Genomic DNA, 23,273 nt, shown 5'->3' on the forward strand with positions numbered 1-23,273 from the left:
GTATTATTGCCAAAAGCATGAGAGAAATTAACTAAGCGTTAAGAACGAAGTTGAAATAGCAACCATCTAAAAATGGGCTTTATGGTTATAAACCGTTTCCATTTTTATTCCGTTTACTAATAATCATTCTGTTCCAATTAGAAAAATTTGATGAGCTGCCGTTAACAAAAACTTAGAGCAAAAGGAGATCAGAGTGAAAATTAAGGTAAGGCAAAAACTTTCGTTTGAAGAAAAAAGTCTTCTGGACAAAGTTCAGGACAAAATTTAGTGAAAAACAAAAGATGTTAAGTAGAAACTTTAGGGTCAGCATGTTGAACACCAATTTGTTCGATCAAAAAGGTAAGAACGAAAGAAATTAACCAATTTAAACATTTGCATTTTTGTAAAAAGGAAAACAAACGGGAAGAAAAGCTGTCATTGATTCTTTTAAACCCGATTGTGATAAAAAACAAAGTAATCTTTGACTGTTGATGACTGTTAAAAGATGACCGTTTCACGCGGCAAAGTTTTGCATTGCAAACTATTCTGCTTTTAGCTTGCAGTCAGACATAATCCTGTCAGAGTATACAGGGGAAAGTATTAACGCCAAAAGCATTAGAGATGTTAACTAAGTGTTAAGAAGAAAACTCAAATAGCGGGCATCTAGAAATCTCCATTTTTGACTTTACTGGTAAATTTTTTGGAAACCAAGGTGTGTTGGACACCAAGGTGTTCGATTAAAAAGTTAAGAACGAAAGAAAACACTCAACCAATTTTAAAAAATGCTAGACAGGGAAAAAATTAAGAAAAATAAAAAAACTTCAATTCACAAAATGTGAAAATGATAGAACACAAAACCAAAAAAAACTGAGAAAATACAAAAAAGTCCTATTTTCCCAACTCATGTTTTCGAAAACGAATTTTCTGCTAACGGAATAAATAAATAACAGCCCAGCAAAAGTCTGCTAGGGAACTACACAAAATAACTCGAAGGACAAAATAAAAGACCGAAAAAAAGTTGCCAAAACTCGTGTTTGAGAGATATCTTAAAGTTAGTTCCATTGTCAGTAAAAACTACCCAATTAAGAATCATATACGTTTTATCAACATCTTCAGTTTTATTGACCCCTAAAAGCCGTGAAAAAAAAGAAAAGTTTGCATCTTCTTGCAACTTCCTGCCACTAGAAACTATTTAGTTTCAAACCTTAAAGAACCATTTTCAGACCTTGATTAATTCTCTTCTTTCACGGGAGACAGACAAACTCAAAATAACAAACGAAATTTCAAAAACTAGAAAAACATGCCCGGCAGATTGCCGGAAAATAGCCGCCCTCGAATCCCATAAACATGATTGTGATTGAAGAAGAAACTAGCGAAAAAATGATTTTTGTACATAACAACTTTAAAGCGCTAACTATTTTGATGTCATTTTTTAGCTGAACGTTCTCCTGATTCGCAGTGTGACCACAGGTGCTAGTATAAATACCAATAACCATTAGAGATGGTTACTAAGAACAAAGTTCGAGTAACGGGCATCAAAAAGTGGGCTTTATGGTTTTATCCCGTTTCTATTTCTGATTTCGTTTTTTGATACTAACTCTGTTTACTTTAAAATTCTTTGCTTAGCAACTGCTGTCTAAAAACACTTTTATCAGAATGAGAAAAAAGTGAAACTAGCCTAGAGAAGTCAGAAAGATTTCACGCAAAATGTTGTACAAGCTGTGAACTAAAGTAAAGCAAAAAACTTTTATTCGACGAAGTAGAAAAAAATTAGAAGCGGTATAATGGCCGGAAGGCCTGAGAAGCTGAGACGACTGTTAAAAATAAGCAAGTTTTATTGAAAAGTTGACAAAATTTTTTAAAATTAATACATTCAAATCCAGTTCCTTGTCACAAGAAACTATCCAGTAACACAACTAGATTCATTAACCTGTAACCCACCGGCAACCTGCACTGGCCCTTCAAAACAATAAATTTTGAGAAAATGAAAAAAAAACATGATCAGAAACTACAAAACTGACCTTCGCACTCTAAATTAAGGCGTTCTCCACAGGTTCAAAGTCTAGGCATTTAGAAGGCTACTAATTCCAGCCAGGGTCCTCTAATGACACTTGATGACGACTACCAACTAGATAAGAAAATATCTAAGCCAAATAGATATGAAATCAAACTACTTAATTACAACAATTCTTTTGAATTTCAGCAAATATAGCATGAAAACGGCTAAATCTGATAACAAAAACATAAAAAACTCAAATATTTTGTTTAGGTTGCTTCTCAGAAAAAACCATTGGCAAAAGAAAACGCAAGAAATAGTTTCATTCAAAAGTAAAGGAAATAGTCCATTTTCTTTACCAAATGCAACTTAAAATTAAAATAAATCCAATCGAAAGTTCAACGAAACCACTAAAACTTAGCCGGTCTATTGCCGGAAAATAGCCGCCGTTGACGCACATGACGCACACTGGGATTGAAAAAAAAGAAAAGATAGAATTGACAAAATTTTTCGAAAAGTTTCAAAAAGTGTTCTAATTCCATGTGCAGCTTCAATTAGATTCTAAACTATACTTAAATGAGCCTTTAAATATAAAACTATAGAGCTTAAAACAATTATTATCTATCAATCGCCCTAATGAAATTTGATAACCTAATGCACTATGACTAAATGACAGGGCTTTATCGGTTTATCGCGTTTCTTTTTATTTTGCTCTTTTGTCATTCACTGTATTCAGTACATTGCGTAATTCAACGTACAAAAAATATAAAATCCATTTAGTTGAAAAAGTGAGTGAGGTATGTCACAAATCAAACGTGAAAATCGTGAATCATGTAATACGAAAAAAGTTACAAACATAGCTGGCAGATTGCCAGAAAAAAGCCGCAATAGATTCGTAGATCGGCAGTGAAAAAAACAGTAAAAAAGACAGACCAAAAAAAATCGTCTTTTCATTGAGGGCTGATCTGTTATATTTTGATTAAAGATCTGTAAAAGTTACTGCTGCCTCTATTAGCTGATCTCAAATAACCTTCATTTAGAGTGACACACAGCCATTTGACCTTATCTCTTTGAATTAAAGTAAATGAAAGTCAATTTCAAAGTGAGGAAGTCATTTTTGAGAGTGAGGTAAGTCAAGTGTGACCAAAAATTTAATCACGCGCATGAACAAAAAAACTCGCTCCACTAAGAGCGAAAAATGACGTCACACATGCAATTTAGTTGAAATTGCATGAACGAATGAACAAAAAGTGGCTGTGACGTCATATGGTCGTAACAAAAATCATGACGACGAAATAAAAAAAAACAAGAGAAGGCCAATAATAGCCCCAGCTATCGCTGTGCGGCTATTAAAAAGGCAAAGCGACTAAAAAGAACATAGTCAAAAAAGTCCGGAAGCGACTGGAAGCGTCAGAGCTCCACGAAAAAACCGTAAATGCCTCAGTAAAACAAATTTTTCAGAAAATGAAAAAAAAACGATTAGAAACTACAAAATTTTTAATTGCGAACTATAGTGCTTTTAGTTTGCAGTCAGGCCTACTCCTGTCAGAGTATACAAGGGGAAGTATTAATGCCAAACGCAAGAGAGAAGTTAACTAAGAGTGAAGAATAAAGTCCAAATAGCAGGCATTTAAAAATGTGCTTTATGGTTTTTAACTCGTTTCCATTTTTCATTCCGTTTATTAATAATCATTCGGTTCCAATTAGAAAAATTTAATGAGGAGATGCAACCTATAAGAACTTTGAGCAAAATGAGACCAGAGTGAAGCTCTCCCAGAGAAGTAAAAAATCTCAAAAATTGTTGAACAAAACATGAGCTAAGGTATAAAATGTTTGACAAATAAATTTGTTTGACGAAAAAAAGACAGCAGGACGAAGTCAATTGATACCCTTCAAAGCACCGGATGGAAAATTAGAAGGTACTGTACCTGACCAGGGAAACAATTGATTAGTTGGAGCCCAACAGAAACACTTTTCAAAATTCAGAGAAAAAGAAAAAATGCTAAAGTAAATACTTTAGGGTCAGCGTGTGGAACACTGAAGTGTTCGATCAACAAGGAAAGAACGAAAAAAATAACACTTAACAAATTAAAAACTTTCTTTATTGATAAGAGGAACACAGACAGGGAAAAAACCGCCATTCATTCTTGTAACCCCGGTTGCAATATAAACAGAAACAACTGTTAAAGACGATTGTTTCACGCGGCAAAGTTCTGAATTGAAAACTTTTGTGCTTTTAGCTTGCAGTCAGATATCCTCTGTCAGAGTACACAGGTGAAAGTATTGATGCAAAAAGCATTAGAGATGTTAAATAAGAGTGATGAACAAAACTCAAATAGCGAGCATCTAGAAATGGGTTTATGGGTTTGGCCCGTTTCTATTTTTGATTTTGTTTACTGATACTGATGAAGACGACAAATTAAAAAAAAACCACGATGTATCCCCAATAATATGTATCCCCTTCTAAACTCAAGGCTAGCAAGCATAACACTAATGTCAGCCAGCAACCGCTCTAATGAAACTGATAACCTCACGCATTAACACTAAATATTCGGCTTTATCGGTTTATCCAGATTTTGCCCTTTTGAAGTTGACCGTATTCACTGCACTGCTAAATCAATTCATGAAAGAAATTAAGATCCATTCAATTGAAACATAGGGAAATGTAAGTCAGTCAAACGTGAAGGTCGTGACTTATGTAAAACGGAAAACGTTACTTCGTGACATTAGCTATATTCAAAACTCTATAAGAATTCAAAACCCATTCATTAAAATCGTGACTAACGTATGACGTAGGTGAACGAAACGTACAGCGAATTAAAAAAAAGCCGGAAGACTCCGGAATCGACTCAAACATAACTCATGCCCTATCCAGTCACTAAAAAAATAACAAAAACCAAGAGCATCATTATAAAGTTAATAAACTGAGCAGATAAGGAGAAAAACGTGATATCATTTGCTTGGAAACTTTTGACTAGTTGCTACTCCAAAACCATAGTTTATAACACAATTTCTGACCTAGCTACTTTATTTCTAGTAAATGACTACCGCAATGTAGAAAATACGAAACAAATGATAGATACTGAAAAGGGAGAAAAACCGAACGATAATAATTAAAACCGTGATAGTAATTAAAACCAAATTTTAAAACCTGTTTAATTTTCTATAACATTCTCTAAAAATTACACAATTTAAATAACTGTTCTCAACATACTTCAGAAAAAACTTTTTACTTATTCCATAAGCAGCAACAAAATAAGAGCACTGGTACACACTTGACACTTAAAAAAAACCGCAAAACTATCAAAAACCAACAGAATTAGTTGAAATTTCACGAAACTCTGGCCTATCAAAACTTAGTTTTTTCAACTTAGCAATCATAATCCTAGAAAAACTCAATCATATCCGGCAGATGGGATGCAAGGAACAAAAAAAAAACAAAAAAAATTGATCGTTGTACAAAAAGATTTTAAAAGTACAAACTAATTTGATTGGATTTTGTAGTTAGACATTTTCCTGTTTCTTAATGAAAGAATACAGGGGCTAGTATCAATGCAAAAAAGATTTAGAGATGCTAGCTAACACTTATAAGAGCAAAGTTCAGGTAGCCGAAGTCTAAAATCATGCTTTATTGGCTTATCAAGACTCTATTTTGATTTCGTTTTTCGATACCGATTTTGCTCACTTCAGATTGCTCTGCTGATTAACTGCTTTTGAATAGCACTTTCAGAAGAATGAAACTAGTATAGAGACGTCAAAGAGATTTCATGCGACATGTCGAAAGAGTTGCAAAACGCAAAATGAGTAGAGCCAAACACATTTTTGTTAAACGAAGTAAAAAATCAAGAATAGTAGAGCCATAATGGTTGGCCGAGAAAATGAGGTCTGTTATTAAACAAAACATAAAAACTACTCAGGAAGCCAGAAAAACATGAAATAGGCAAAAAAGTCAAAGCAGAAAATAAAACATTGGCTGAATTTAGCCAAATTTGTTCAACTACAACAAAAGTAAATCGATACCAATAAAAACAAAAGGTCACCACAACCAATGCAAATACTACTTCTTTCGACCAAAAAAATTCAAACGATATAAACTAGAAGTCATTGAAAAGTCAATTCCAAGAAGTCAGGTCGTAAGAATCATCGATAGAGACGACGAATTTAAAACATAGCCTCCAGATTGCCGGAAATTAGCTGCGATAGACGCTCGTGGCCAACCATGAATTGAAACAACTAAAAAATAAGAGACAGATCAACCAACAGCTTTTTAATAGACCACTAGACTTTTTGGGTTAGATTCGGATTGTCATTTTTATGAGACACATTTGCTCTACATGGAAACAGCCCTAATGGAGCTTTTTCAGAATTAATCTTCGATATTAAAACTCAAGACTCTAATACTCAGGAATTAGGGCATATAAGTTTGGGACTCTTAGATGCACACTATCGACCTTTAATTAGTAAATGTTCCTAAAATTTAAAGTTCCATAAGTGAGTTCAGAAGTCATTTTTTTAGTGAGGTAAGTCACGCAATTGACTTAAGAGCAGAAATGACGGCAGGAACACAATTTTTAACTGCAAAGCAGTAGAACTCACCGACGTTATTGAAAAAGTCAATTCCAAGAAGTCAGGGTAAGACGAAACAAAAATCTGTTAGACGAAGTAAAAAAAATATAGCAGGACAAGTCCTGAAGTACAATTCAAAGAATGGTTTTAATTTATGACCCGAAAATCAATAACTCCGCTTTATAAGGCAAATGAGAGCTGTTAGTAATGAGACTATAAAAAAACCACTAGAACAACAAAAACAATTAACACTAAAATTCAACTTTTATTTTTTGGAATATTGGAAAAGTCAGGATCAACATCAAAAAACATCGGCTATGAACTCAAACTGCCAACTATATTCCTCTATTTCTCATTAGCAACCTGTCATTAAGTGTGGAGGAGTCTTCTAACTGAACTCTTAGTATAAGTCACCGAACGCAACAGCTACTGACGGATACAATTACATCATTTATTTGAGTCCTCAATGACCACAGTTGAGACCTGTCATCAAGGAATAAATACTTGCAGAGCTCAAAAATTCACTCAAAAAATCTTTAGAAAAAATGTGTCAAAGTCATGAATACCACTAGCTATTATCTCAAGCTACTAATTAGGTTCTTTTGTGCCTCTTTAACAACCAATCAGAAGTGATCAGAAAACAGATAATTTTAAAAAGAATGAGGCCAAATCTAAAGTTCACCAATATTTTACAACAAATAGTGGCAAACTCAAAAAAGTATTAGCTGTAACTTAAGGAATTAAAGCAAAGTCAAATAGGCACAATTAGAACACATATAAACCGTAACAAAAGCACTGAAGTTTAGGAATCTCTGAAAACAGAAGTCTATTCGACGCACCTGAAAAAACATAGCCGGCAGATTGCCGGAAAATAGCCGCGATAGACGCTTGGGGCCTTCCATGAATTTAAACAGTTAAAGAGATTCGATAGACAGATCGACCACCAGTCCTTTAATAGACCACTAGATTTTTTGGGTTAGCTTTGGACTGTCATTTTTATGAGACACATTTTTTATGAGCTTCATAAGGAGAAAGCCCTAATAGGGCTTTTGAAAGATAGGATCTTTTCCGTTTGTGCCCCTCAGCTTAGTGGGCGCATATTATTTGCACACCTCAGATGCACGTGAAATATTTTTTACATAAGGACTTACTATGTAATGGCACGTGCTCTGTAACTGGGGGGCGCATAACAGACTGGGGGCACAAACGGAGAAGATCCTAAAAATAATATTCGAAATCAAAAACTCAAGACTCTAATACTCAACAATTAGGGCATATATGCTTGGCACTACTTAGATGCACACTATTGACCTTAAACAAGTAAAAGTTCATAAATTGTAAAGTTCCATAAGTGAGTTCAGAAGGTAAGTCATTGAAAAAGTCAATTCCAAGAAGTCACGGTAAGACAAAACAAAAATCTGTTAGACGAAGTAAAAAAAAATTTAGCAGGACAAGTCCTGAAATACAATTCAAAAATTGAATGAAAAACTTAGAAGTACTCTGACCAGCAGATCAATTGAACAATAACAGCCAAAACACGAGCAAAATCATCCCAAAAATTGAAAAACAAATAAATTAAACAAAAATATACTCATTGCTAAAACTCTTAAAGCTTCTACCTCGTGGTCAAAATTTGATCCCTTTGAAGATACTTTTTTAAAAATATGTTCAAAACCAATTTCTGTTTCTGAAATTAGTACAGTATTATATCTGCAAGATCTAAGAAAATTCATTGACCCCTGAAGATTGGTTAACTCGAAAATGACAATTGAAATCAAACCAAAATTTAAGGAAATGTTGCAGAAAAACTTGATATTAATATCTTCAGTATCATTTATTTGTCTATAGGCTACTCAGTAACCCAATTCCACGCCCTAAAAAATTCATTGGCTCAAAGATCGACAGGCAATAACTTTTAAAAATTACAAATTTCAAAAAACAGAAATTCGTTCTACTAAGATGTTGAAAACTCTTGAATTACCCCCTAGCAACAATTTAGGAACACACTATCGAACCCTGGATGAGGTTATCTGGCTACTGAGGCAAGAAAAACTGGACCAAAGAAAAAGGTTTTGAAAAAAAACTTGAAAAATAGCAAACTTATCGAAAAATTTTTAAAATTCGAAAGGTTAAATTGTTGAAAACAAATCCGTTGAAACTAATAACCATGCAGAAAATTTTTATCACATCGTGGAATAGGTTTTCGGCTTCTTGAGAATGGACCAACATCAAAAATTAAAAAAAAAACTTTAGGAAACCATAAAAAAAATTGCAGATTTTATCAAAAAAATGCTGAAATTCGAGACACTAAAATGTTGAAAACCAATCCACTAGTTGCTAGAAACAATGCTGTGCCCTATTATCAGAACTTAAAGGAGATTCCCTGGCTCTTGAAGCTGGAAAATAAAAAAAAAACTTTCAAAAATTAGTATCATTTTGCTTGTTTGTGTTTGTGGTACCCAAACATATAGCTCATAAAACGGCCATAAAAAGTAATTTTGTCTCGCAAAAAGCATTCATTTAAAAAACTTCAACGTACGAGTAATCAAACAAAAAACTAAAAAGAAACAAAAAACATGAAAATTTCCACCACTTTGAGCTGAAAATGACCTTCTAACCTTAAATTAAGGCCATCCCAGCAGCTGCACCACTCTAAGCACTTGAAAGGCTACTAAGAACCACTTTGGGCCTCTAATGAAACTTAATGACCGCTGGGCTTTACCTGTTTATCCCGTTTTGAACGATCAAAGTCAATAAAAAAATGTGTGAACCCATCTTAAAAAAGAAAAACACAGCACCCCAATACAATTCAAATTCTTTGAATCGTAAAAACTAGGAGCGCTATAATAGCCGCCTGGAATTGAGGACGCGGCTATTAAAAAATCAATTTCAAAATCCGTAAACTTGCTCAAACACCAATTTCTCACTCCAATTTAAAGGTATTTTGAAAAAAGCCACGCCTCAAACCTACTCGATTTTTCGCTCTGTTTACTATTTCAGTGTGACCAAAATCACCACTCTAATTTGATTTCTCACTGACGTGAAAAAGCCGAAAAAAGCGTTAACGGATCTTAAAAAAAGACAGTGCACCAATACAATTCAAATTCTTTGAATTGTAAAAAAAAGTACGAGCGCAATAATAGCCGCCTGGAATTGCTGATGCGGCTATTAAAAACATAGCTGGCAGATTGCCAGAAAATAGCCGCAATAGATTCGTAGATCGGCAGTCTAAAAAACAGTAAAAAAGACAGACCAAAAAAATTTGTCTTTTCATTGAAGGCTGATCTGTTAGATTTTGATTAAAAATCTAAATAAGTTATTGCTGCCTCTATTAGCTGATCTCAAATAACCTTCATTTAGAGTGACACACACCCATTTGACCTTATCTCTTTGAATTAAAGTAAATAAAAGTCAATTTCAAAGTGAGGAAGTCATTTTTGAGAGTGAGGTAAGTCAAGTGTGACCAAAAATTTAATCACGCGCATGAACAAAAAACTCGCTCCACTAAGAGCGAAAAATGACGTCACACATGCATTTCAGTTGAAATTGCATGAACGAATGAACAAAAAGTGGCTGTGACGTCATATGGTCGTAACAAAAATCATGACGACGAAATAAAAAAAAACCAAGAGAAGGCCAATAATAGCCCCAGCTATCGCTGTGCGGCTATTAAAAACAACGATGTCCCCAATAATATACTCAACAATTAGGGCATATATGCTTGGCACTACTTAAATGCACACTATTGACCTTAAACAAGTAAAAGTTCATAAATTGTAAAGTTCCATAAGTGAGTTCAGAAGGTAAGTCATTGAAAAAGTCAATTCCAAGAAGTCACGGTAAGACAAAACAAAAATCTGTTAGACGAAGTAAAAAAAAACTTAGCAGGACAAGTCCTGAAATACAATTCAAAAATTGAATGAAAAACTTAGAAGTACTCTGACCAGCAGATCAATTGAACAATAACAGCCAAAACACGAGCAAAATCATCCCAAAAAATTGAAAAACAAATAAATTAAACAAAAATATACTCATTGCTAAAACTCTTAAAGCTTCTACCTCGTGGTCAAAATTTGATCCCTTTGAAGATACTTTTTTAAAAATATGTTCAAAACCAATTTCTGTTTCTGAAATTAGTACAGTATTATATCTGCAAGATCTAAGAAAATTCATTGACCCCTGAAGATCGGTTAACTCGAAAATGACAATTGAAATCAAACCAAAATTTAAAGAAATGTTGCAGAAAACCTTGATATTAATATCTTCAGTATCATTTATTTGTCTATAGGCTACTCAGTAACCCAATTCCACGCCCTAAAAAATTCATTGGCTCAAAGATCGACAGGCAATAACTTTTAAAAATTACAAATTTCAAAAAACAGAAATTCGTTCTACTAAGATGTTGAAAACTCTTGAATTACCCCCTAGCAACAATTTAGGAACACACTATCGAACCCTGGATGAGGTTATCTGGCTACTGAGGCAAGAAAAACTGGACCAAAGAAAAAGGTTTTGAAAAAAAACTTGAAAAATAGCAAACTTATCGAAAAATTTTTAAAATTCGAAAGGTTAAATTGTTGAAAACAAATCCGTTGAAACTAATAACCATGCAGAAAATTTTTATCACATCGTGGAATAGGTTTTCGGCTTCTTGAGAATGGACCAACATCAAAAATTAAAAAAAAAACTTTAGGAAACCATAAAAAAATTGCAGATTTTATCAAAAAAAAATGCTGAAATTCGAGACACTAAAATGTTGAAAACCAATCCACTAGTTGCTAGAAACAATGCTGTGCCCTATTATCAGAACTTAAAGGAGATTCCCTGGCTCTTGAAGCTGGAAAACAAAAAAAAATTTCAAAAATTAGTATCATTTTGCTTGTTTGTGTTTGTGGTACCCAAACATATAGCTCATAAAACGGCCATAAAAAGTAATTTTGTCTCGCAAAAAGCATTCATTTAAAAAACTTCAACGTACGAGTAATCAAACAAAAAACTAAAAAGAAACAAAAAACATGAAAATTTCACCACTTTGAGCTGAAAATGACCTTTTAACCTTAAATTAAGGCCATCCCAGCAGCTGCACCACTCTAAGCACTTGAAAGGCTACTAAGAACCACTTTGGGCCTCTAATGAAACTTAATGCCCGCTGGGCTTTACCTGTTTATCCCGTTTTGAACGATCAAAGTCAATAAAAAAATGTGTGAACCCATCTTAAAAAAGAAAAACACAGCACCCCAATACAATTCAAATTCTTTGAATCGTAAAAACTAGGAGCGCTATAATAGCCGCCTGGAATTGAGGACGCGGCTATTAAAAAATCAATTTCAAAATCCGTAAACTTGCTCAAACACCAATTTCTCACTCCAATTTAAAGGTATTTTGAAAAAAGCCACGCCTCAAACCTACTCGATTTTTCGCTCTGTTTACTATTTCAGTGTGACCAAAATCACCACTCTAATTTGATTTCTCACTGACGTGAAAAAGCCGAAAAAAGCGTTAACGGATCTTAAAAAAAGACAGTGCACCAATACAATTCAAATTCTTTTAATTGTAAAAAAAAGTACGAGCGCAATAATAGCCGCCTGGAATTGCTGATGCGGCTATTAAAAACATAGCTGGCAGATTGCCAGAAAATAGCCGCAATAGATTCGTAGATCGGCAGTCTAAAAAACAGTAAAAAAGACAGACCAAAAAAATTGTCTTTTCATTGAAGGCTGATCTGTTAGATTTTGATTAAAAATCTGTATAAGTTATTGCTGCCTCTATTAGCTGATCTCAAATAACCTTCATTTAGAGTGACACACACCCATTTGACCTTATCTCTTTGAATTAAAGTAAATAAAAGTCAATTTCAAAGTGAGGAAGTCATTTTTGAGAGTGAGGTAAGTCAAGTGTGACCAAAAATTTAATCACGCGCATGAACAAAAAACTCGCTCCACTAAGAGCGAAAAATGACGTCACACATGCATTTCAGTTGAAATTGCATGAACGAATGAACAAAAAGTGGCTGTGACGTCATATGGTCGTAACAAAAATCATGACGACGAAATAAAAAAAAAACCAAGAGAAGGCCAATAATAGCCCCAGCTATCGCTGTGCGGCTATTAAAAACAACGATGTCCCCAATAATAGCCGCTATCGCTTCTCGGCTATTAAAAAACGAACATTGATTAAAAACTAAAAAGTTTGAATTCCTTTAACTACTAATAGATCTCACTGAATAATGCATTTTACTGACAGCAAAAATCTCACTTTTGTGATAGAACTTCCTAAGTTAAACACTAAACCAAGAGATTGCATGAAATGGTGTTTAATTTTTGGATGTGTGTGCGTGTGTAAGAGAGACTTGCCTGTTCGGGTGTGCTGTTTGAAGAGAGTGCAGTGAATCCGACAATGTCACTGAAGTAAATAGTGGCCTCATCGAACCACTCCGACTCCACCTTCTCATTTCTACACAATACAGTACACCTCTATATCGTAAGAGATTAACTCATTGACTCACTATGAAGTCAAAGCCAAAACCGCTCCATCCGTTTCCCCGTAAATGACTTATTGGTGTTTATGGGATGATAATGGTCGACTAGACTTACAACACCCGAGATATATAAACCATTATGAAAGTTCAAAATATCCATTACACAATGATACATGTAATCGGAAAGTGACTGACGTGTCTTAGAAAACTGGCACAAAGGGATAAAGACCTTAGTTGATAGAAAAGCCAATGCACGCATACCAGGTAGATTGCCGGAAAATACCCGCCGTTGATTCCCATAACCAAGATTGGGTTTGAAAGAAGAGAAAAACTAATGAACATAGCTGGCAGATTGCCAGAAAACAGTCGTAATATCTTTGTAAATCACCAGTAAAAACGACAGACAAAAAATTTTATTCTTTTCATTAAGGGCTGAGATATTTAAATTTGATTAAGAATCTGTATAACTTATTGCTGTTTCTATACACTCACAAGACCTTATCTCTTTGAATTGAATTTACGGAAAATCAAATTAAAAGTGAGGAAGTCATTTTTGAGAGTGAGGTAAGTCAAGTGTGACCAAAAATTTAATCACGCGCATGAGCAAAAAACTCGCTCCATTAAGAGCGAAAAATGACGTCACACATGCAATTCAGTTGAAATTGCATGAACGAATGAACAAAAAGTGGCTGTGACGTCATATGGTCGTAACAAAAATCATGACGAGGAAATAAAAAAAAACCAAGAGAAGGCCAAAAATAGCCCCAGCTATCGCTGTGCGGCTATTAAAAAAATTATTTTCTTACACGATAAAATTTAAAGCGCGAATTATTCTGATGTTATTTATTGTTTTTAAAGTTGAAAAGTCATTTTAATGAGTGAGGCAAGTCGATGTATGATCAACATCTAACACGCAAATGACTTAAAAACGTTTGCCAAAGAGAGTGAGAAATGATGTCACGCGCGCAAATGCCCTTAGTGAGAGGAAGAAATCAATCAGAAAATTAGACTTTGCTGTGTGAACAAATACAAAGCCAAAAGGTCCTCCCAGCTTACAGCTTCGCAGCTATAAAAAGACCACATTACAAAATTAATTGCTACAAAACAAGAGTGCCTCTGCATAGCAAACATAGCCAGCAGATTGCCGGAATAGCTGCGAAAGAATGGACTTGCGTACCGTAAAATAGAGATAGAAACATACAGATGTAGGTAGAAAAAGTTATCGTCGAAGCTCAATAAGCTATTTCAAAAAATCAGCGATAAGTTAGTAAAACAGTTTAAAATTCATTCCGAATTAGGGACCTTTAATACACATATGAGATCCTTTGACCTTAAACGGTTATCTATATGCGCCATTTTCTCAAAAACACTGCTTCAGTCGGGGGAGGATGGAGGGAGGGGAGCCTAAATGGGACTAAGAAGTTCAATAGTGGGCTTCAAATAACCACATTAGAGGTTAACATATACCACTATTAAGATTTAAAGTAAAAAATGGCACCAGTTTCGGCGCAGTTTGCATTTGACTTTTAGTATTAAACTGCCGCCAATTGAGTTCAGCTGCTTGGAATTGTGATTGAGAGAAATTTTAGATCACGCGAAACGCAAAAAGTCAAGGGCGTAAAAGTCACTCGAAAAGTCAAAATTTTGTCAAGCAAAAATTTTGCATAAAAAAAGACACACATGTTTACAATAATTGCTATGAACTTCGTTCAAGAGCAATTAAACATCAGCTTATAACTTGGCAGCTACAATAAATGTCGGTTTTATTTATTGGAAGAGATAGTGAAGGGGTGGGGTGGGACATGAGTACAGTAGTGTAGTGACTTGATGAGTTTGTTGGCAATGGCGACCGGGAGTATAGAGTACAGGAGGTCGTCTGCCCTCTTCTTCTCCAACACTACATGCTTAGCCTTCTCTTCCACTAATGTCTCCATTGTCTTGGCATATTTGTCCATTCTCTGCAACATGTTCTCCATTATGTTCTCTGGCACATTCTCCTTCAGCCTCCCTATCACCCAGTTCAGGTCTGGTCTCTCGTGCTACACAAAACAGCAACCACCACATTTAAACTCATTCCCATCACTACAATAATTTAGAACCGCAATGTTCTATACATCTGTATACTGCAGAGATCTAATGCAATCAAGCGAGTGGTTCAAAGGATGTTTTGTTACCTATTTTACAACAACTCTTAATTTGATTTATTAATGTGCCTATATAACGTGTACGCAGAATGGTCCCATGCACTCTTGGTGTCCATGGACCTCAAGTGATCTTCAGACACCACTTGGCCTGTATTTGTGAGCAACTAACGGGGTGTTCACTCCAGCACTGCTCCATGACAGTTCTGGCGTTGTTGAGTCGGGTGGTCATGGAGTCCTTAGCATCCTTCTCGTATGACTCCAACTCCTCAGTGAAATCCCTGTCGTCAAACATGGGTCGAAACGGACTCCTCCCACCTACACAACACAAGTAACAATCCCATCATCCATTCAACCCATTCACTCTACCTCATCATCGCTTTACAGTACAGTGCTAAGAGACTATCTGATCCGTGACTCTGTCGGACTAAAGTCGACACGGGAGATGGCCTCAAAGGAGTCTCAAGGGAGGACTAATAGATTTTGAGAATCAAAATTCAAGTTGTTGGAGTTTAACAACCCGACCATTGTATCGTTGGAGTGTGGTTGGTGGTGGTGGGTGCAAAATGGTAGTGGAGGTGGTATAGGTGAGAGAGGGCAGTGAGTGGGTGTGTAGTATACAGTGTGTAGTATAAATATGTGTGTGTGTGTGTATACCTTTGATGATTTCGACTAGTTTCTGCCTGTGTGTGTAGTCTCTGTTGGTGATATGGAAGGGCTGCTTCTGATATAGGATCTCGTGGCTGATTATGGCGAAGGAGTAATAGTCTGCCCTCTGCATCACGTGGTCGAATTCCGTGTGCTGCATCTCACCCCAAGTGGGCACCTGGTCTCTACACAAAACACAACACATCCACACATCACACATCTTCTTCTCTCCAAACCAAAATGTTCTCAGAGGACATTAGGATACATTAGTGTCTCATAGACACTGAACACACATCTGACGTGGAATGGAGAGATGGAGGAGATAATCTACACATACAATATACAATACCTTCTGAGTATCTCTGGTGCCATGTAGACGTACTTCACATAGTACTTGTCCTCTGTGCCCATGTCTGGTCTGCTCAGATCCAACACTGGCGGACTCCTCAGAGAATACAGCCCATGGTCTCCTATTTTGCACACGAACCTAAACATACACACACACATACACACACATATATACAACATCAACAGCCAACAGTTTTCCCCCTTTGTTAAAACTATCAGAAAGACTATTTAGCATAATTATGCCAATGTGAAATAATTTATTATGTAATGCAGTATATTGACCAAGCTTTTAACTTCTCTTCACTTGGCCATTCGTGAGCTGCTCTAGGGAATTGATATGAATCTATCATTACCCAGCAACAGATTAATTTTTTCTGAGCATATTTATGTTCATATCCTATCAATTAAGGAGTGCATTATCGTGAAAAAAAAGCGAATGAGAAAAGAGCATTTAGAGTTTGTCAATTGGGATCGGAGAGCAATAAAACTTCTATAATTGGATATGACTACCATGTACACTATCACCCCCAAAACAAATTCAGAGCAAATTCTGCTCTATGGAGTATTGAGTAGTAGCATTGAGAATGGAGCAGTGTATAATGACGTGTCTCTTGTTCATACCTGTTGTCGAGGACACATGTCTTTGCGTTGAGTCTGCCGTGGAACATTCCATTCTGTACGAGGAAGTGGAGACCCCTTGCTATGTCTAGCATCAAAGAGAACCTATCAACACAACACAACATATCACAATTATTATCACATAAGAGCCATGAAGTAGTAAATTAGAGGACCAGAGTATTGCCGAAACACATTCCATGCCATCGTCTCCTTTTTTCATTATTACTAAATTGGTTTGCTACTCGATTTATGAGAGTGAGTTTTTTCATTGATATCATTTAGTTCAACACACCCGACCAATTGACTGGACAATAACCATAGTATTTAAATTCTTTTTTAACCAGAAAATCATAAATTGCAAAAGTCAGTGTCACTTATTGCACAAATGTGCCACAAATGAGATTAAAGGTGTCCAGTCAAAATTTGAGATTTCATTTGTTTGCGTAAATACATTTATGCACTTAAAAACCATTTTGAAACTATCCAATGATCATACATTTTAGCGACATTTCACGAGTTCTAAATTCTGTTTAACAAGATGTCGTCGTTGCATAGTATTACAAAACTAATTGGCAACAAATTTTGACACCAGAAGGCTTTCGAGGTACTCGTTATGTCTGAAATGTTATTTGCTTAACACCCACTTCAGAACGCGTCGTTGAATAATTGCCAGTTTACGACACTTCCACCAATTAGAGAACTAGACGTTAGAATCATAAAGTAGTACTGCTAAGATGTAACTGGGTCTTTCTCGTTATAGCTTCCCCGCCAAGTTATAGCCCCCATTATGTTTACCATGATGGGGCTACACGGTATGATTACTAAGCGGGGGAGAGCTATAATGGGAATTATTTTTAGAAAGGCGAGAAACTTAAGACAAAAGCGCGGTACAGCCAACTTTCATTGATTTTAATTACTTAAAAACACACTAATAAAATAAGTTGAGATGGCTTGAGAATTTAGTGGCTTACTATTTTTCAACAACGGTTCTCTGAGAATAAACGTAGACCTGCATATATTTAAGAGGACTGCACAGCAACTTAATGTCCTCTGGCTCCACCAGTTCATCTGGTGTCTCCAGACGAAAGACCAAACAGGTCAGTCGAAAACCAGTCAGATAAACTGTTAGACAAAACACTGTAACATAGCCGGCAGATTGCCGGAAAATAGTCGCCATTGATGTGCTTGACGTACATCGGGATTGAAACAAAAAAGAAAGTTTCAAAAAAAGTTCTAACTCGGTGTTCAGTTTGTTAGATTCTAAAACTGTACTTAATTCAGCTTCTAAACTGAAAGCTATTAAGCTTAATACCAAAGTCAGCTAACAATTGATCTAATAAACTCAGATAATCTAACACCAATGACTTAATGACCGAGCTTTATCGGTTTATCCCTCTTTTGATTTTGATCTTTTGAAATTGACCGTATTGACTACATTACGTAATTCAATACGTGAAAGACTATTAATCCATTCATTTGAAACAGTGAGTGCAATATGTCAGAAGTCAAGCTTGAAAAATGTGACTCACGTAAAACGAAACACGTGATCAAACGGTAATGCGAATTTTTTTTAAAAAAAACATAGCAGGACAAGTCCTGACGTAGAATTCAACAAAATTCCCATCTGAAGTCATCAGTCCATTAGAAAACTCGAGATTAATGATTCGTTTCACTCTTTACTTATTTTTCTTTGCAGATGCTTAACTGAGGAGATACTTGATTAAGTATTGTTGTTCCAACATTTTTTAAATGTATCTGATAATGTTTTAGCTTCTGCTAATTAAATCAACACAATTTTGCCTAATTCATCTCAGTCAAAGAACACTACTTCCGTCGTACATGTATGGTTCCATCAAACTTTACAAAAAGAATTATGTATTAAGTACTTACAAGTAAGGGTTAGAAAACATAGCCGCCAGATTGTTGGGAAATAGCCGAGATAGACGCCTGAGGCCTTCCATGGAATAGAAACAAAAAAAGAAATAAGGTAGACAGATGACAGATTCACCACCAGTCCTTTAATAGACCACTAGACTTTTTGGTTAGAAACGGACTGTCATTTTTGCGACTCATACGCTCACTCCATAAGGAAAAGCACTAAAACAGTTTTTGCAAAAATAACATTTGAAATCAAAAGCTCGTGACTCTAAAACTCAAGAATTAGGGCATCTACTTTGGGCACTACTTAGAAGCACACTATTGATCTTTAACTAGTAAATGTTTAAAAAATTCATTAGGTGAGTTCAGAAGTCACTTTTTTGAGTGAGATAAGTCACGCAATTGACCTAAAAAGAACAAATGACGTCAAAGTCAGATCCAGGAAGTCAGGTCGCAAGAATCATCGACGGAGACGACGAATTGGAAAACATAACCGGAAGAATTCCGGAAACACCACGGAGTCGTATCCAACGAAAGAACTGGTTTTTCAGATAACTAATGTTTCCATGCAAAAAAAAACAACAATGCAGCAGAGAAAATGACGATTTTAGTCAAACAACGAAAGAAAATTTCGGCAAAAAATAAAAAAATAAGGAAAATTTTAATCTATTTTTCATGTAGTACAAATAGACAGATAAACAAAAACCGTTCTTCCATGTTATGATAACTAGTTATTCAACCACAAAACATCAGCCAAGCCTTAAAAAACATCACTATTTTTGAGAAAAAGTTAAAAAATCGTAAAAAAAATTTCTCAATTTTTGTCAAATTGCATAGAAAGAGACCTCTTTGTAGCAAAAGAAACTTGTACCCCTTGCAGTAATAAGGCCTAGAGCCGCAAGGCTTTTATTCAAATGGAAATAAATTCAATAAAACGATAAAATGAGCCAAAAATTGCCAAAAGGCTTGAAAATCAGCAAAGTAGTTGAAAAACTTAAAATTAATCACCAAATAGACAAAAAAACCAGATAGACAGTCAGTAAAAACTTTTAAAACAAAGACACCAATATTATTCGTAAAAAGTAAATAGAAGCCAAAAATTTGAAACGGCATTTCATGCAAATTCTCAGTACCGCATTATGTCAAATGAAATGAATGGCAAACAAAAACATCTAAGAAAAGGCTAAAATCCTTATTATTTTAACAACGGAAAAGAGCTGATCCGAACTATAGGTCTCAGGAAAATGATAGACTGATACATGCTAGAATGGGGAGAAGAACAGAAACAAAAACAAACAAAAAACAAAAAAACCTGTTTTTGATTTCTAGTCGTAGATTTATAGTTCAAAGATAGAAAACAATCAAATATTTTGCATTAAAGTTGCCAAAACTTTTCAATATTGCACTTATGAAAAAAAATCTTTGAATTTCAGATACTAAACGACACAAAACTATTCGATTATTAGTAAAAGTAAATTAGGATCAGTTACAGTGCACTCTAAGACTTTTCGAGTATTTAAATCCAAAACAAACAAAAAACTAAGAACATAGCCGGCAGATTGCCGGAATAGCTGCGAATGAATAGACCTGCGTGCCATATAATAGAGATAGAAAAAGATACAGATCTAAATTGAAAAAAAATCGACGCCGCTTTAAAAAATAGGCTAAAAAACATTCAGCGACAAATTAATAAAGCCTGTTAAAATTCATTCCACAGAAGCCTCTTATTAGGGACCTTTACTGCACATATGAGTTCCTTTGACCTTAAACAAATTCAAATTAAACTTAAGTTTTAAAGTGCAAAAGTCATTTTATTGAGTGAGGTAAGTCACGTATGATCAAAATCTAATCACGCAAATAACCTAAAACCTTTCGCTAAAGCGAGTGAGAAATGACGTCACGCGCGCAAATGCCGTTAGTGAGAGGAAGAAGTCATTCAGAAAATTTGACTTTTTCAGCTTTGCTGTGTGAACAAATGTAAAACGAAAAAAGAGCGTCAGACGACGAAACAAAAAAAAACCAAGAGCACCGCAATATAGCTACGCTCAGCTTACAGCTTCGCAGCTATAAAAAATTGGACATAAAACTGCCAAATTCGTGCAAGCATGTGTAGAACTCCATAAAACAAAAATACTTCGCGTTAAAAAGATGCATTCAATGCATGAAATATCAAAGTTAAATTGCCATATGCACTAGTTTATGGAAAAAAACCTGCTTTAAGACCCAAAATTGAAGAAATAAATCCAAAAAAGGCAATTAATTAAAAAAAAAATTGGGAAAAACGTGTACATTGAAAACGCATTATCAGACTCACACAAAAAATACTGTGGCATCAGTTCCCGAGGTTCACATTTTAATACAGCTTCTATTAAAAACTATTTTGTACAAAAAACTAAAATATAAGCAAAGATGGGCAAATTGGACAAAAAACAGCTAAAAAAAACATTTTCGAAGTTGAAAAGTCATTCACTGATCGAAGCGCATGATCAAAAAACTTCTCTCGCTCAGAAAAAATTAGTTCACACGGCAATTTTTCTCTTTCCCTTTAAGATCAAAACGCCGTCTGAATGAATAGTACTTCCGGTAAAAAACATAGCCGGCCGATTGCCGGAAAATAGTCGCTTGTAGCCTTCCATGAATTGAACCAACTTAAGAAATAAGATAGACTGATCAACCACCAGTCTTTTAATAGCCCGCTAAAATTTTTCGATTAAATTCGGGCTGTCAATTTTATGACACATACAGTCTATAAGGAAAAACCGTAAAAACAATTTTTTTCAAAATTGATATTCGAAATCAAAAACTCAAGACTACTACTCAAGATTTAGGGCATACAAATTTGCCACTAATTAGATGCACACTATTGATCTTTAACTAGTAAAAGTACTTGAAAATCAAAGTTTCATAAGTGAGTTCAGAATTCACTAAACGAGGTAAGTCATATAATTGACCTGAAAGCAGAAATGACGTCACGCACACAAATTTTAACTGCAAAGCAGTAGTCACTGAAGTCGTTGAAGAAGTAAATTCCAAGACGTCAAGTCGTAGGAATCATCGATGGAGACGGCGAATTAAAAAACATAGCAGTCAAGTCCTCACGTACAATTCGAAAGAATTTTCAATGACTAAACAAACAACTAGACCTAGAACGGACTCTGAGTGAATTCGGAAAATCATTTCCAAAAAAATCCTAACAAAAAAATAGAAAAAGGAAAATCAATGTCAAAATGCCGCATGTAAAAAAACCCATTAGCGAGAAATGAAAATTTAGTTCAGAAAAAAAGATAGGCCTAGAATGAGCTATGAATGGATTGGGAAAACCATTTAGAAAAAAAAATCTGATCCGAAAAATCGAAGAACGTTAAAATCAAAGTGAAATTGCCGCATATGAACAAAACACCACTAGGGAGAAAACGAATTTTTGGGCAAACACCGTTTTTTCACTACTTTAAAATTAGAGCAAAAAATTTCACGTCGCATTTTCGCTCCATTTCCAGTTTGGGCGTGACCAAAATCACTACTCCAATTTGACTTCAAAAATCATGAAAATGTGTGAACAATCTTAAACATAGTAGGACGTTCAATTCAAAAAAATTTCATTGACTAAACAAAAAACTAGACCTAGAACGGACTATGAGTGAATTGGAAAAACCATTTCTAAAAAATCAGATCAAAAAAGTAAAAAACACAGAAAATCAATGTCAAAATGTCGATAGGGAGAACACTAGCGAGAAATGTAAATTTGATTCTAACGAAAAAAATAGGCTTAGAATGAACTATGAATGGCGGATTGGAAAAAACAGTTAGAAAAAATCCGATCCAAAAAATTGAAAAAAAAAACAGTAAAAACCACAGCGGAATTGCCGCATGTGAACAAAAAACCACTAGCGAGAAAGCGAATTTTTGTTCAAACACCGTTTTCTCACTGTACTTTAAAATTAGAGCAAAAAAATTCACGCCACAAAACCACTCGCTTTTTCGCTCCATTTCCAAATTCGGCGTGACCAAAATCACTACTCCAATTTGACTTCAAAAATCATGAAAATGTGAACCGATCTTAAAAAAAAAGACAGCGCCCCAATACAATTCAATTTCTTTGAATTGTAAAAAAAACCACGACGTCCCCAATAATAGCCGCTATCGCTTCGCTGCTATTGAAAAAAACCTTAAGAAAACCAATACTTCTCTTCGAGTCTATTAATTAATAAAATATCTTACAGGCGAGATACAAAAAGTACTCTTGAACCACAGATGAATAGGAGCGGGTTGGGTGTGAATGAATTGTGTTGTATGTCTGTGTATGATACAGAGATAGATACCTGAATGAGAGGTCTGCCTTCATGGGTGATCTGAGGAAGTGATAGAGGGATCCCTTGGCACAGTTCTCGTACACTATGAACTTGGTCTGGCTGTCGATGGCACAGCCGATGAATCTTACTATGTGTTCATGCGAGAGAGACTTGAGGTTCTTCAGCTCTATCAGTCTCTTCCTGTTCAACTCAAATTGCACTGACTCTTTCAAAGGACGCGCAGCCACCTATACACACGGCAAACATACCAAATCATACATACACAGATACAACACAACACCAATACAGAACGCCATTCAGACATACTTATA

The 23,273-nt window shown here is 35.2% G+C and overlaps 1 protein-coding gene across 4 annotated transcripts in view; it reads right to left on the minus strand.

Annotated features, from left to right (window-relative positions):
• LOC142350306 (receptor-type guanylate cyclase gcy-28-like) overlaps positions 1-23,273 on the minus strand; it is a 182,997-nt gene that overhangs the window by 31,553 nt on the left and 128,171 nt on the right. For all 4 annotated transcript variants that reach the window (XM_075402119.1, XM_075402118.1, XM_075402117.1 and 1 more), the window contains 7 exons: positions 22,972-23,189; positions 16,778-16,879; positions 16,158-16,295; positions 15,818-15,993; positions 15,333-15,478; positions 14,844-15,058; positions 12,895-12,994 (listed from right to left, as the gene is read on the minus strand). In XM_075402119.1, the coding sequence (XP_075258234.1) occupies positions 12,895-12,994; positions 14,844-15,058; positions 15,333-15,478; positions 15,818-15,993; positions 16,158-16,295; positions 16,778-16,879; positions 22,972-23,189 (1,095 nt within the window). The remainder of the gene's footprint in view (positions 1-12,894; positions 12,995-14,843; positions 15,059-15,332; positions 15,479-15,817; positions 15,994-16,157; positions 16,296-16,777; positions 16,880-22,971; positions 23,190-23,273) is intronic.

This window comes from Convolutriloba macropyga, chromosome 12, assembly GCF_964194025.1.
Source record: "Convolutriloba macropyga chromosome 12, txConMacr16.3, whole genome shotgun sequence".
Lineage (NCBI taxonomy): Eukaryota > Metazoa > Xenacoelomorpha > Acoela > Convolutidae > Convolutriloba > Convolutriloba macropyga.